General features: G+C 50.1%; 1 protein-coding gene across 4 annotated transcripts in view; it reads left to right on the top strand.

Moving 5' to 3' along the window:
* The window catches only part of SS18L1 (SS18L1, nBAF chromatin remodeling complex subunit), a 38,702-nt gene extending 26,121 nt beyond the window's left edge, over positions 1-12,581 (top strand). For 3 of the 4 annotated variants that reach the window (XM_025399441.1, XM_025399443.1, XM_025399442.1), the window contains 3 exons: positions 5,177-5,296; positions 6,888-7,015; positions 11,492-12,581. In XM_025399441.1, the coding sequence (XP_025255226.1) occupies positions 5,177-5,296; positions 6,888-7,015; positions 11,492-11,518 (275 nt within the window). In that variant the 3' untranslated portion in view covers positions 11,519-12,581. Of the gene's footprint in view, positions 1-5,176; positions 5,297-6,887; positions 7,157-11,491 lie in introns of those variants that run through there. The other variant, XM_025399440.1, reaches the window with a different exon arrangement.
* Positions 12,582-14,753: the final 2,172 nt, after the last annotated feature.

The following is a 14,753-nucleotide window of genomic DNA, read 5'->3' as shown; positions in this document are numbered from 1 at the left end:
TGTCGCCCAGGCTGGAGTGCAGTGGCGCGATCTCAGCTCACTGCAAGCTCCGCCTCCCGGGTTCCCGCCATTCTCCTGCCTCAGCCTCCCAAGTAGCTGGGACTACAGGCGCCCACAACCGCGCCCGGCTAATTTTTTGTATTTTTAGTAGAGACGGGGTTTCACCGTGGTCTCAATCTCCTGACCTTGTGATTCGCCCGCCTCGGCCTCCCAAAGTGCTGGGATTACAGGCGTGAGCCACCGCGCCCGGCAGTAACCTCTTAAGACCAGTAAGACAGACGGCGTGGTTTCCTCCTTGATTTAGAAGCATTTTATTCCATCTGCTTGTTAATTCGACTCTGACACGAGGAGTACATGTATGTAGGTGACACTTTACCATACAGCAGGTGGTACTATGAAGTCTTGCAGGGCTGAGAGGCCTGGGGGTGCTTTGCTTTGAAGAAACTGGTGGACATGTCATAGCCACCTTCAAACACAATTGTGGCCCATGGTGCAGTGGAGAGGCTGGGGGGGATGTTAGGAGGAATGGGTCAAAGGCACCATAAAGAATTTTCCAGGCTGGGTACAGTGGCTCCCACCTGTGATCCCAGCATCAGGTTGGGTGTGGTGGCTCCCATGTGTGATCCCAGCATTGTGGGGGCCAGGGCAGAGGATCACATGAGCCTGAGAGGTTGAGACCAGCCTAGGCAACATAGTAAGACCCCCTCTCTACTAAAAATCAAAAACATTAGCCAGGTGTGGTGGCATGTGCCTGTTGTCCCAGCTACTTGGGAGTCTGAGGCAGGAGCATAGCTTGAGCCCGGGAGGTCAAGGCTGCAGTTAACTATGATCACACCACTGCGCTCCAGCCTTGGCAACAGAATAAAAAGAATTTTCCAACTTTGAGTCATCCCACAGCAGGATGAGTGGGACAGGCTGGTGCTGGAATTGTTCCTGGTGATGGCATCAGTTAGGAGCCTGCAGAATCTGATAAAACGAGAGGGTGCTCATGCGCTGGGCACCAGTAATAGGAGGGGACCAGAGTGGGGCCGACCAAACCGGGAGGGGACAGCAGAGGCCACGGGGTCACTCGTGCTGGGCAGGAGCATCGGGATGTGGTGCTCGGTGGGGGAGGGGTCAGGGGAGGGGTGCAAGTGCCACACTTGTATCACAGTGAGGTTTGCAGTGGCTCAGACTGGACAGAGCCCAGCCCCTCGCGACCTGGCATCTGGGCGTCATTGCCGCTAGGAGAGACCGCCCATGAGCTGCAAAAGCCAGGTATGGAGCTGGGTGTGTGGGATGTGCCTCTGTGAAAATGCAGGCAAGATGGGACAGTACCTTTGCACACACGCACACTCACACCATCAGCCAATGGGCAAACACCAACACAACCAACAGAAATGCTTATGGGTAGGAGATGGGGTTCGGGCTCAGGCAGTCCAGAGCAGGGGTGGAAGTGGCCACCTCCCCAGAACCTCTTGAAGGTGTAGGTCTGTCTCTGTTTACCTTTGAATCATGTAGATGTATTGGCAGCTTCAGAAGTTAAATTAAACATCGGTGGGGCTGGGCACAGTGGCTCAGGCCTATCATCTCAGTGCTTTGGGTGGCCGAGGTGGGTGGATCACTTGAGGTCAGGAGTTCAAGACCAGCCTGGCTAACATTGTGAAACCCCGTCTCTACCAAAAATACAAAAATTAGCGGGGCATGGTGGCACATGTCTGTAATTCCAGCTACTTGCGAGGCTGAGGCATGAGAATCACTTGAACCCAGGAGGCAGAGGTTGCAGTGAGCCAAGATGACGCAACTGCACTCTAGCCTGGGGCAGCAGAGCAAGACTCCATCTCAAAAAAGGAACCTCATTGGCTGTCACAGAAACTGAAAGGACCTCACTTTAGGGCTGTCCACACCATCCACGCCTCCTGGAGTCCCGAGCATGGCTGGCGTGTCGTGTGCATTTCTCAGCTCTTGCCAGGTGGTGACCAGCGTGTCCCAGGAGTGGACAACGGGGTGGTGTGGCCAGGGTCTTCGGGACACATCTTCCCCAGGCAGCGCTTGGGCCTCCTCGGCTGCATCCTCGTGTGGATCACTGTGTTTTTATGTGACACGGCTTTGAGCGTCGTTCACTTGTTCCTCGTGGCTGATTGCTCCTTCTGAGCAAGCAGAGGGTGTGCTCTGGCCTCTTGTTTCACAGATGCACCATGCTGCCTGGCACCTTCTCACAGGCACCCTGCAGAATGCCAGAGGGTTCTTAGAATAGAGAAAGAAAAGAGCCAGGCGCGGTGGCTCACGCCTGTAATCCCAGCACTTTGGGAGGCCGAGGCGGGCAGATCACAAGGTCAGGAGATCGAGACCATCCTGGCTAACACAGTGAAACCCTGTCTCTACTAAAAATACAAAAAAATTAGCCGGGCGTGGTAGTGGGCGCCTGCAGTCCCAGCTACTCGGAGACTGAGGCAGAAGAATGGCGTGAACTCTGGAGGCGGAGCTTGCATTGAGCCGAGATCGCTCCACTGCACTCCAGCCTGGGTGACAGAGCGAGACTCCGTCTCGAAAAGAAAAAGAACCCTGGAGTACTTGCTGGTTGTGGAGGAAGGCCCCACATCTGCTCGCCCCGTTGCCTGGGCTCCCCACCGGCCCTGCAGATTTCATGAAACACGTCTGAAAACAGCGAAGGCCTTTTCTACAGAAGTTGCGCCCCTTTTCCCTGTAGAGTTATCTCAGCAGCCCCCTTTCTTCAGGGATAGGGCGGCTGCTGCCAGTTCACACTAGATCACTTGAGCACCCTCTGGGGTGTGAGAGCCAGGCCTGGTCCCTGTGTGGTGGGGCTGGGTGTTCTGAGCTGGCACTCATACTGCTGCTGCATACCTGCTGTGTGCCAGGGCAAAGCTGGCCCGTGTCCTACAAACTGACTCCTTTATTTATTTATTTATTTATTTATTTATTTATTTATTTATTTATGAGACGGAGTCTCTATCGCCCAGGAGTGCAGTGGCGCGATCTCCGCTCACTGCAACATCCTCCTCCTGGGTTCACGCCATTCTCCTGCCTCAGCCTCCGGAGTAGCTGGGACTACAGGCGCCCACCACCATGCCTGGCTAATTTTTTGTATTTTTAGTAGAAACGGGGTTTCACCGTGTTAGCCAGGATAGTCTCGATCTCCTGACCTTGTGAACCGCCCACCTCGGCCTCCCAAAGTGCTGGGATTACAGGCGTGAGCCGCCACGCCCGGCCGAAAACTGGCTCCTTTATTATGTAAAGAATAAAGTGGGCTATAAAACATGAGAATATGCAGGCTGACCCTGACACCCTTGAAAGCCCACCCACCATGTCTCAGATGGCTTTCATGGGGGCAGGATAAAGGACAGTGGCCTTAAGCCTTCTCCTGTGATGGTGACAGCTCATTTGCCAGCTGTTGCTGGAACTGCCCCTGGATTTTGAGGAAGGCGTGGAAGTTCAGGACTCAAGATATTTCCTGGATAGAGAATAACTGGAGCCGGGCGCGGTGGCTCAAGCCTGTAATCCCAGCACTTTGGGAGGCCGAGATGGGTGGATCACGAGGTCAGGAGATCGAGACCATCCTGGCTAACACGGTGAAACCCCGTCTCTACTAAAAAATACAAAAAACTAGCCGGGCGAGGTGGCAGGCGCCTGTAGTCCCAGCTACTTGGGAGGCTGAGGCAGGAGAATGGTGTGAACCCGGGAGGCGGAGCTTGCAGTGAGCTGAGATCCGGCCACTGCACTCCAGCCTGGGCGACAGAGCGAGACTCCGTCTCAAAAAAAAAAAAAAGAGAATAACTGGAAAGGCTCAAGTAAGTTTTTCCAAAGCTCTCGCGTTAGGAGGAGTTCAGCCTGGAATAAGAGCATGTGTTAGTTTTGTCATCCCATCTAACTACAGATTGAATTACCCTGATAGGTTTTTAAGCCATTCCAATGTGCATTATCTCAATAAAGCTGTTATTTAAAAAAATACTAGATTGCAGTTTTAAAATACTTACATTTTACAGCTTCTAAAAAAGGAAAGTTATTTCCAACCAGAAAAGTGAAGTAGAAAAATGAATTCTTTGCATGGAGCATGGTGATTTATGCCTGTAATCCCAGCACTTTGGGAGGCCGAGGCGAGCAGATCACAAGGTCAGGAGATCGAGACCATCCTGGCTAACACGGTGAAACCCTATCTCTACTAAAAATACAAAAAATTAGCCTGGCGTTGTGGCGAGGCATTGTGGGTGTGGTGGTGGGGGCCTGTAGTCTCAGCTACGTGGGAGCCTGCGGCAGGAGAATGGCGTGAACCCGGGAGGCGGAGCTTGCACTGAGCCGAGATCGCGCCACTGCACTCCAGCCTGGGCGACCGAGCGAGACTCCGTCTCAAAAAAAGAAAGGTTATCTGGGCACACTGGCACACACTGTAGTCCTAGCTATTGGGGAGACTGAAGTGAGCGGAACACTTGAGCCAGGGAGATGGAGGCTGCAGTGAGCTCTGATTGCACCACTGCACTCCAGCCTGGGTGCCAAAGGGAGGCCCTGTCTCTGAAAAAAAAAAAGAAAAAAAAAATTGTATGTGCAAAGACCTTATGTCCAAATAAGGTCCCATTCACAGGTACTTGAGTTAGGACTTCAGCATCTCTCTGGGGAGCAGTTTGACCTGCGGCACTGGCGTTCATCTCTGTCTTAGTCTTTGTATTAGCCGTTTTGTTTCTTAGCTTTCCATTTGTATTTCTATAAGATAAGAAAAATGGGCCAGGCACGGTGGCTCACGTCTGTAATCCCAACACTTTGGGAGGCCGAGGCGAGCAGATCATGAGGTCAGGAGATCGAGACCATCCTGGCTAACACGGTGAAACCCTGTCTCTACTAAAAATACAAAAAAATTAGCCGGGCGTGGTGGCGGGCGCCTGTAGTCCCAGTGACTCGGGAGTCTGAGGCAGGAGAATGGCGTGAACCCGGGAGGCAGAGCTTGCAGTGAGCCGGGATCGCACCACTGCATTCCAGCCTGGGCGACAGAACAAGACTCCATCTCAAAAAAAAAAAAAAAACAGAAAAGGTGTACTATAGTATTTGAAACGTTGTGAAAAAATAAACATGCCGAAGCAATGGATTTGGTTTTGGGATTCCAAAGTTACCGTGTCATGAGTGGGCCTCAGAATGAGCCTCCTTAGCCCGGGTGGAAAGTCATTTCCGTGTCTCCTCCTCCCCCCAGGAAACTCCCAGTACAGCCAGCAGCAGGCTGGGTACCAGCAGGGCGCCGCGCAGCAGCAGACCTACTCCCAGCAGCAGTACCCCAGCCAGCAGAGCTACCCCGGGCAGCAGCAGGGCTACGGTAAGAGGGGAGCACGTTCCTCGGGGCCCCTCAGCGCCCACCCCTGCTGCACATGGGTACGTGCACGGTGACCCTGGTGTGCAGGCAGAAGTGTGATAAACTTATTTTGGATACTTCTAGGTTTCCAGAAAAGTTGGAAACATACACGCATGTAGACCTGAAACATCTTATTTTAACTTGAACATAAATTCATTGCCCACGTGGCCTGTGACGGTTGCCAGTGTCCCGTCTGTCTGCCACCTGCACGCCTCATGCCCAGCTTCGACCTCTTTGACAGAGCAGGTCAAAGCCTGTGGGTCTCAGCCTTCACTGCAGCTTAGAATGACCCAGGAAACTTCTGACAAATAAGTTCTGGGCTGCCCCAGGTCTTTTGTTGGAGCAAAATCCCAGTTCTCAGGATGAGCTACACACATATGGTTTCTTATGAGGCTCGTGCCTGATTCTGCTGTGCTTGTTCAGCCCTTTACAGCCATTACAATAAATAGTATAAAAATCACTTGAGGAGGCTGGGCACGGTGGCTCACGCCTGTAATCCCAGCGCTTTGGGAGGCCGAGGTGCTTGGATGACCTGAGGTCAGGAGTTCAAGACCAGCCTGACCAATATGGTGAAACCTGGTCTCTACTAAAAATACAAAAATTAGCTGGGCGTGGTGGTGGGGGCCTGTAGTCCCAGCTACTCAGGAGATGAGACAGGAGAATTGCTTGAACCAGGAGGTAGAGGTCACAGTGAGCCGAGATCACACCACTGCACTTCGGCCTAGGTGACAGAGTGAGACGACTCCTCAAAAAATAAAAATAAAATATTACTTGAGGCTCAGTGTGGTGGCTCATGTCTGTAATCCCAGCACTTTGGGAGGCTGAGGCAGGAGGATTGCTTGAGCCCAGGAGTTCGAGACCAGCCTGGGTGACATAGTGAAATCATCTCTACAAAAAATACAAAAATTAGCAGGGCATGGTGGCACACTCCTGTGGTCTCAGCTACTTGGGAGGCTGAGGCAGGAGAATTGCTTGAGCCTGGGAGGTGGAGGTTGCGGTGAGTCAAGATCACACCACTGCACTCCAGCCTGGCCTGGGTGTGTCTTTTTTAAAAAAAAAAAAAAAAAAAAAAAAAGGCCTCTATCATATCAGTTCTTTCTGGAGCCTTTGACTTAGGCTTCCTAGAGACGATGCCTCTGTCTCACCTGCCTGCAGGTTTCCAGCAGCTCCTGTGATCGTTAAGTTACAAGTTACAGCAGCCAGTGTGACTGGTGCCAGTGGGTTCTGGAGGGCTCTCCTGCCCTCAGGTAACAGCAGCTCGGGGGAGATGGAGAGAGCCCATCAGCCCTCCCCATGCTGGTGGGGGCCTGGGGCACTGTCCTGGGACCTCACAGGACTGGAGGGGCTGGGGAGTCGGTTGTGTGGTGCTCTCGCTGTACAGAGTTAACGAGGAGCACGTGCAGGTGCCAGGCGTTCTGGAGATTGACAAAAGGCTGATGCATTGAGACAGGAATTTTTTAAGGAAAAGAGGAAGAAGTTTTTAGAAAATTTTTAAGTTAAGAAAAAAAATAAAGATGCGCCCGTTTTGGCCTCACAGTTCCTGGTATTTTCTCAGGGCCTGCCCAGGGAGCCCCGTCACAGTACCCCAGCTACCAGCAAGGCCAAGGCCAGCAGTACGGAAGCTACCGAGCACCGCAGACAGCGCCGTCTGCCCAGCAGCAGCGGCCCTACGGCTATGAACAGGCAAGCTTTCTGGATGTTTCCAGATGTGCCCATCCACCGCGCCTGTCGAGACATAATGAAGATTTCTCTTATGGCCATGAGGAATAATGAGCTGGAACTAACTGGCTTCCAGGGTTCCTTCCAGAATGTTAAGTCTCTGAGCCTGTAAGGTTTTTCAGAATTACCTCTGTGTATACACTCACCTCAGTCATCCAGCTGGCTTTTCATACCCTGAGCTCACCGTTAGATCTGCATGCCTGGTTCTCACATTCGTTCACTCTGCCAGTGTTTGTCGCGTACTGGGCACGTGTCCGGTCTCTGCTGGGTGCTTGGTGTGTGGCCGTGCCACGAACCCTGCGCTTTCAGAGCTTATTATCTCGCTACGGAGACATAAGGTTGTTCCACAGGCCAGACCGTGCTGAGATCAGAGCGGGGGGCCCCGAGTGGAGCCCGCCTTCCAGGTGGGGGCACAGGCGGCTGCATTTGGCCCCTGTGGACAATTCCAGGACGAAGACAGCGGGGAGTGGCAGCCCCAGGCTCAGCCCAGGGAGGGGTAGCCCTTTCTGCCCAGGAACAGCGAGCAGGGCTTTGAAGGAGCTGAGGAAAGAGCAGCTTGGAAGATGGAAGAGCGGGAGCTCTTGGGACAGTGAGGAGGCCGGCTTGGCGGGAGGTGACAGGGACAGGTGGGCGTGGGGGCCTCCATAAAGCAGGCATCGCCTTCCCTCTGAGTGGGATGGGGCCCCTGGAGGAGGACAGGGTCTGTGCGGCGGGAGCACTGCAGGAGCGAGGGCCTCCTAGAGGAGAATGAGCCAGGCACAGGAAGAGGGCGTGCCAAGGTCCTGAGGCACCGGGAGGTTTGTCCCAGTGAAGGCAGCCCGAAGGAGGCTCGGTGGCTGGAGCACGGGGCATACGAAGGAGAATGGTCTTGGACATTTTTTGGAGCCTTTGAGAGAGTCCTTAGCAGGAAGTGGCTCTGTGTTGGTGACTCTGAGCTGGCCAGAGGTGTTAGGGACACTTTACACCGCCAGTGAAATTTCAAAGCACTACGTCGATCAAGGTTGTTTTTCTCAGGGAACTGGGTAGGTAAGAGGCTGAGTACTTTTTTTAAATGCTTCTCGTCCTCCTCCCTCAAGAGGGCAAAGGGTCACCAGGTAGATGTAGAGAAGCCTAAAGATCATGTAACACAGGCCCCCTGCCAGGGCACAGTACTCAGAAGGTCATGCCTGGGAAGGGCACGCCGATGAGGCATTTACACAGACGTTAGGAGTGCTCCTGGTGTGCTCTCAGGACACCGTGAGGCCACTGCAGCCGACGCCAGGGGCCGCCTCTCCCCAGTGTGTGCTGGGCGCCGGTCAGCGGGGAGCAGGCCCCAGCTTGGCCCTCTAGGCTTGCACAGGAGCGTCATGCTGGGGTCTGGAAGGACAGCAGTCTGCATCCAAATTAGAATTAATGATTCTGATGAGACACTATACCTCCTTCATACAGTCCTGAAAATAACTTACTTGGATTTTGTGAAATAAGTGAATGTCCTAACTTAATTATAAGACTGAACCAGAGGACATACAACTTTATACCTACCTATGAAAGGACCGTGGCTGGTTGTGGTGGCCCATACCTGTAATTCCAGCACTTTGGGAGGCCAAGGCAGGAGGATTGCTAGAGCCCAGGAGTTTGAGACCAGCCTGGGCAACATAGCGAGACCTGTCTCTACAAAAAATAAAAAAAGTAGTCGGGCATGGTGGTGCATACCTGTAATCCCAGCTACTTGGAAAGCTGAGGCAGGAGGATCCCTTGAGCCCAGGAGGTCGAGGCTGTAGTGAGCCGTGACTGCACCATTACACTCCAGCCTGGACTATAGAGAGCAAGACTTTGTCTTAAAAAAACGAAAAAGAAAGGCCAGGTATGGTGGCTTACACCTGTAATCCCAGCACTTTGGGAAGCTGAGGCTGGTAGATCACCTGCAGTCAGGAGTTCGAGACCAGCCTGGCCAGCATGGTAAAACCCCATCTCTGCTAAAAATACAAAAATTAGCAGGGTGCCTGTAAGCCCAGCTACTCGGGAAGCTGAGGTGGGAGAATCGCTTGAACCGGGAAGGCAGAGGTGAGCTGAGATCACGCCACTGCACTCCCGCCTGGGTGACAGAGCAAGACTCCATCTCAAAACAAAGAAAAGAAAAGACACAAGGCAATGGAGAAGACAGAGAATTCCACATTTAGGGGGAAATGTGTCCATCTAACTGCAGAATAATTAACATAACATAGTCTTTAGTCAGAATCAAGTGTAACTGGCCATGGCGTTTTGGCACAGCACTGCCAGCGTTGGGCGTCTCCTAGGGGCCGTTGTGCACACGGTGTTATGTTTGCAGCACCCCTGCCTCCACCCACGATGCCAGTAGCACCCCCGTTGCCCAGTCTGACAATTTAAAATGGCTCCAAACATTGCCAGATGCCCCCCAGGGCAAAATTGTCTCCATTTGAGAACCACTGGGCTACACTTAAAAATGTGCTGAGGTGGCCAGGCACAGTGGCTCACGCCTATAATCCCAGCATTTTGGGAAGCCGAGGTGGGCGGGAGCAGACGGAGACAGACGAGATCGCGCCATTGCACTCCAGCCTGGGCAACAAGAGCGAAACTCCCGTCTCAAAAAAAAAAAAAAAAACACTGAAGTGCTGAGGCGTTGGGGCTGCCTGTGGTTTTACAGGGCTCAAGGGCTGCCATGCCTTCAGCTGAGCAGCTCTGGCTTTGAGGCTTTCCATCTTACCCAATGGTGCAGGGGCAGAAAGACATCAGAACGGACTCCTGCTAACTAGGACCATCACAGGCAGCTCTGGGAATGAAAATGTGACAGGCTGTGTTCACCAGGAACATTATGTGGACGGTGTTCACCAGGAACGTTATGTGGACTGGATTCTTGGTCAGGCGGGATCAGCTTTCCTCCCTCCCTGACTTCCTTGCTGCAGGCACTCAGGAAATCTGATCATTAACTAGCTGGGGGCACAGGGAGACTGAGGCATGCAACGATCGTTGTCTTCCTCTGTGGCAGTCACCCGAGCGGCTTTTACCACAGATCCGATGCTCCGTTTCGCTGCTCAAGGAATTCTCTGTCTTGTGGCCTTGTGGGGCATGGGCTCTCTAGTTCTCTCTTCATGCTGTTGTTTTCGTCTGTTGTTGTTGTTGTTCTTTGAGACGGAGTCTCGCTCTGTTGTCCAGGCTGGAGTGCAGTGGTGTGATCTCGCTCACTGCAGCCTCCGCCTCCCGGGTTCTAGCGATTCTCCTGCCTCAGCGTCCTGAGTAGCTGGGATTACAAGCACGTGCCACCACACCCACCTAATTTTTGTATTTTTAGTAGAGACGGGGTTTTGCCATGTTGGCCAGGCTGGTCTCGAGTTCCTGACCTCAGGTGATCCTCCCACCTCAGCCTCCCAAAGTGCTGGGATTACAGGTATGAGCCACCATGCCTGGCCTCTTTTTTTTTTTTTTAAGACAGGGTCTCACTCTGTCGCCAGGCTGGAACACAGTGGCATGATCTCAGTTCACTGCATCCTCCACCTCTCAGGCTCGAGTGATTCTCCTGCCTCAGCCTCCCAAGTAGCTGGGATTACAGGCACGTGCCACTACCACCTGGCTAATTTTTTTTTGCATTTTTAGTAGAGACGGGGTTTCACTGTGTTGGCCAGGCCTGTCTTGAACTCCTGACCTCAAGTAATCCGCCCGCCTTGGCCTCCCAAAGTGCAGGGATTGCAGGCATGAGCCACTGTGCCTGGCTGAGGCTACTTTTTTCCATTTTTTGGTACAGATGGTGTCTTGCTGTGCTGCCCAGGCTGGTCTCAAACTCCTGGGCTCAAGCAGTCCTCCTACCTCAGCCTCCAAATTCAGATTTTTTTTTTTTTTGGAAATAGTGTCTCACCCAGACTAGAGTGCGGTGGCATAATCATGGCTCACTGCAGCCTTGACCTCCTGGGCTCAAGCCATCCTCCCACCTCACCCTTCAAGTAGCTGGGACTATTGGCACATGCCACCACACCCGGCTAAGTTTTGGATTTTTGTAGAGATGGATTCTGGCCATGTTGCCCAGGCTGGGTCTTCAGATTTTTTTATAGATTGAAACGCATTACCCTGGTCGTCCCCGCTCCCATTTTCTTACTTTAGCGGGCTGGGGGACAGATGGTGTTTGCATCAGCTCCCAGGGGTCCAACTTGGAGGAGAGCCTTCCTGCATAGCAGGCCCAGCGTAAGGCTCTGATGCCAGGCCTGGCACAGGCCCAGCTGCAGCGATGCCAGTGTGTGACTGAACGAATGAACCTTTGGCCCTCTCTACGTTGTTAGCCCCAGGCTTGGCCGGTGGCTTCTGGAAAGCCGTTCGCTGCCCGCCTGAGATGTGGGCAGAGGTGGTTTGCTTGCCATTGTCCCTCCTACCCCCTGTCCTGGCTGGGGTGGACGTCTGTCTTCCTTTTGCTCGTGACTATAGGGGTGTAATCTGTGTCTTGATCTCTTTTAGGGCCAGTATGGAAATTACCAGCAGTGAGGGACACACGTTCTGGCTGGAGCCCTTGTGGTAGCGTGTTCATCCAGGGGCCGGATGGGCTGGCGGCAGCTCTGGTGAACTGTGACATGTTGGTTACCCTTTTGCCCAGTGCCACGTCTGCATGTGAAGCGTGCTCATTTCATGCTGGGTATGACGCCGAGCGCGCACCCCTGGCGCAAGACAGCGCTTGGTGGTGTGATACTTTTGGTGCTGTGTATAGTATTGTATGTCGGTACATGGAGAGGTATCCTTTTTTTGTCCCCCTGCCCCCTTCTCAATGTTTCTAGCTAGCTTTGGGGGTCATTTTGTCATCAGAGCATTCTGTACCCAGGGGCGGGACAGATCTTGAGGACACCACAGTCCACCTGTTCCCGTCAGCAGACCTTAGGTCTCATTTCCCTCCCCATGCAGTGTTGTCGTGTGGGTTGTCAACTTCTCTTTAACTGGCTACACCACAGCTGGACACACATACAGCCCCTGGAGGGCAGCCTCTTCCTGTGCCTCGATGGGGTGGGTGGGAGGGCATCTTCTGTGTGTTGGGCCAGTTTCTGTTACATAACGAAAAGGATAAGCACCTCCCACGGGAGAGGCCACAGATGGCCACTTCCAGAGCTTGCTCATTGCCTGTCTCTCGCCAATTCCGTTTATCCAAAAAGGTACATAGTTTTGAATTAAAAAGTAAACAGGGATCAATGACTGTATTCCAGATAAATATGAATCCCTAAGGGCCATGGACAAATTGCCTAACCCAGGGCCGGCGGTATTGCTGAAGGAAAGAGGCAGCTCTCTGGGTTACTCTGGCTCTGACCCTTGTTTAGCTGATGGTCATTTCTGGGATTGGAATAGTTAATACGCCCGATTCTAAGTTGATAGGTAATTTAAAATATTCAAATCAAATTTTCCAAACAGTTGGCAAGTTGTTTATTTTATATTATTTCTTCCAGGACCTACTTGCTCAGATCTCCAAGCAAGCATTTCTTTTCTTTTAGGGATGTCTGAAAGTCACATCCACTAACATTACTGTGTTCTTTCTAATGAAAAGTAAAGGTTTTTTATAGAGAAACTTGAGTAATTTTTACATTTCTAGGACATTAAATCCCATTTAAATTCTGTGTGAACATTAAAGACAGCACACTTGCAAAAGTATGGTCAAAGGAAAAAAAAAAATCCCACATTTCCATTAATAAGTAGCATGGACTTTTGATCAACCTTTACGTGGAATAATAATATTCGTATTTGCCATTAATCCTTTTAAAAAAATCTTTGGATAAATGCTGATGAATTTCCAAGAACTACCAAGAAAATACAAAAGATATCCAATGCTTGATATATGAGGCCTACTAATAACGATATTTCTCTTCAATTGATGTTTTGTTTTAAAAGTTAAAATTCTTGGCCGGGCACAGTGGCTCACACCTGTAATCCCAGCACTTTGAGAGGCTGAAGCAGGCAGATCACCTGAGGTTGGGAGTTCAAGACCAGCCTGACCAACATGGAGAAACCCCGTCCCTACTAAAAATACAAAATTAGCCAGGCGTGGTGGCGCATGCCTGTAATCCCAGTTACTCGGGAACCTGAGGCAGCAGAAATGGCTTGAACCTGGGAGGCGGAGGTTGCAGTGAGCAAAGATTGCGCCATTGCACTCCAGCCTGGGCGACAAGAGTGAAACTCTGTCCCAAAAAACACACACACACACACACGTACACACACACACACACACACACACAAAAGTAATTATCCAGAGTTGCTTTAGAATTTACAAGTCACTTATGTGTTTTGCCTGAATTAATCCTGACAGCCCCTGTGAGGAAATCTGGAGTAACAGTTCCCATGTTAGAGATGAAGAACTGAGGCACAGATTAAAGGACTTGCCTGTGTTGAATACCAGTCCTGTTCTAGGACATTCTCCCCTCCTCTACGGGACAGATGTCACACACAAATGGGGATAGAAGTGTTTATTTTGTAGGCGTAAGGGTTTTTAAAACCCTTAACACTGGTAAGGGCTTAAAAATAAATGTATATGTTCATATTAAATTACTGAAATGAGAGTTAATTGCTAATTGACAAAAGTATTAGCAATTTCAGTTAGGGAGTCATCTCCCTTGATTTTGTTCTTTTCCTGTCAATTTTCATAGAACTAATTTGCAAACTCAATCGGGGACTAAAATTTCCCACTGAAAATGTTAAACATTTTAGATAACTGTGAAAATAGTTTATTTTTATTCCTTGCCAATCTGGGAATATGCCTTTTATGTGTGTTTGTGTGTTTTTTTAAGTGCTGTATTAATAATACTTTCTGAAAGAAAAGGACACTTATCCCAAAACTTCAATCTGAAATGTCTTACATTAAGAATATCTTGAATGTTGTGTATATATTTTAAAAAGCACTTTGCAAAATAGTTTGTACATTTATTTCCTAATTTATACATGATTTTTGGTGTTAATATATTTAATGATTAATAACAGAATGTTTATTTAATGTGTTGTCCATTTTTATGTAATATTGTGATGGAAAGTGATGCCAGCAATTCCTTCTCATTAACTTATTCTATCTTCTGTCCTATGAATGTTGAGAAAAGCTTAGGCTAACATGAATTGTTTGTGAAGTGTGGTTGATGGTGCTTTGTTTTTTTCTGACTACTTCTACGGAAGGCCAGTGGAGAAGCAAAGGAAGATGTGAAAATTGACGCTCATTCTTCTTCTTGTTCCCTGACATCCAGCAAATTGTGAATTTGAAAAATGATGACCACAATTTTCAGAAGGGCTGACAAATTCATATTGGTATGCAAAAGCTCATCACCCATTAGGGTTTGTTGTTGAATCGACAGTACTTAGCATATTAAAACAGTACATCAGAACTCAATGCCAAGAGTCTTTATGAATGGGATTAAGGTGGACAAGATCTCCTAAGATCTGAAAAGAAACCTTAATACACTCATATGGTTGGAGTCTTAAGTAAACCTCTGATTTTGTCAGAGTTTTTCTACCTATAGGCTTGAATAGGGGGCATCCCTTCAAAACTGTACAAAGAAGACTGTTTTCCATTTAAAAATTTTTAGCCACTTCATTTCTATTTATTGAACAGGTCAAATTTGTCTTGTTATTTGTGAGTACAGTACATTTAAAAAACATCCTTATCGGTTAATTTTTTTTTTTTCAGCCGGAGATTGACGTATAAATTGTTCATGCTTTTGGTGTAATCTCTTAATAAACTGGTTCTTCAAAAATCATCCTA

This window comes from Theropithecus gelada, chromosome 10, assembly GCF_003255815.1.
Source record: "Theropithecus gelada isolate Dixy chromosome 10, Tgel_1.0, whole genome shotgun sequence".
Taxonomy (NCBI): Eukaryota; Metazoa; Chordata; class Mammalia; order Primates; family Cercopithecidae; genus Theropithecus; species Theropithecus gelada.
This window is presented reverse-complemented; position numbering and strand designations above follow the sequence as displayed.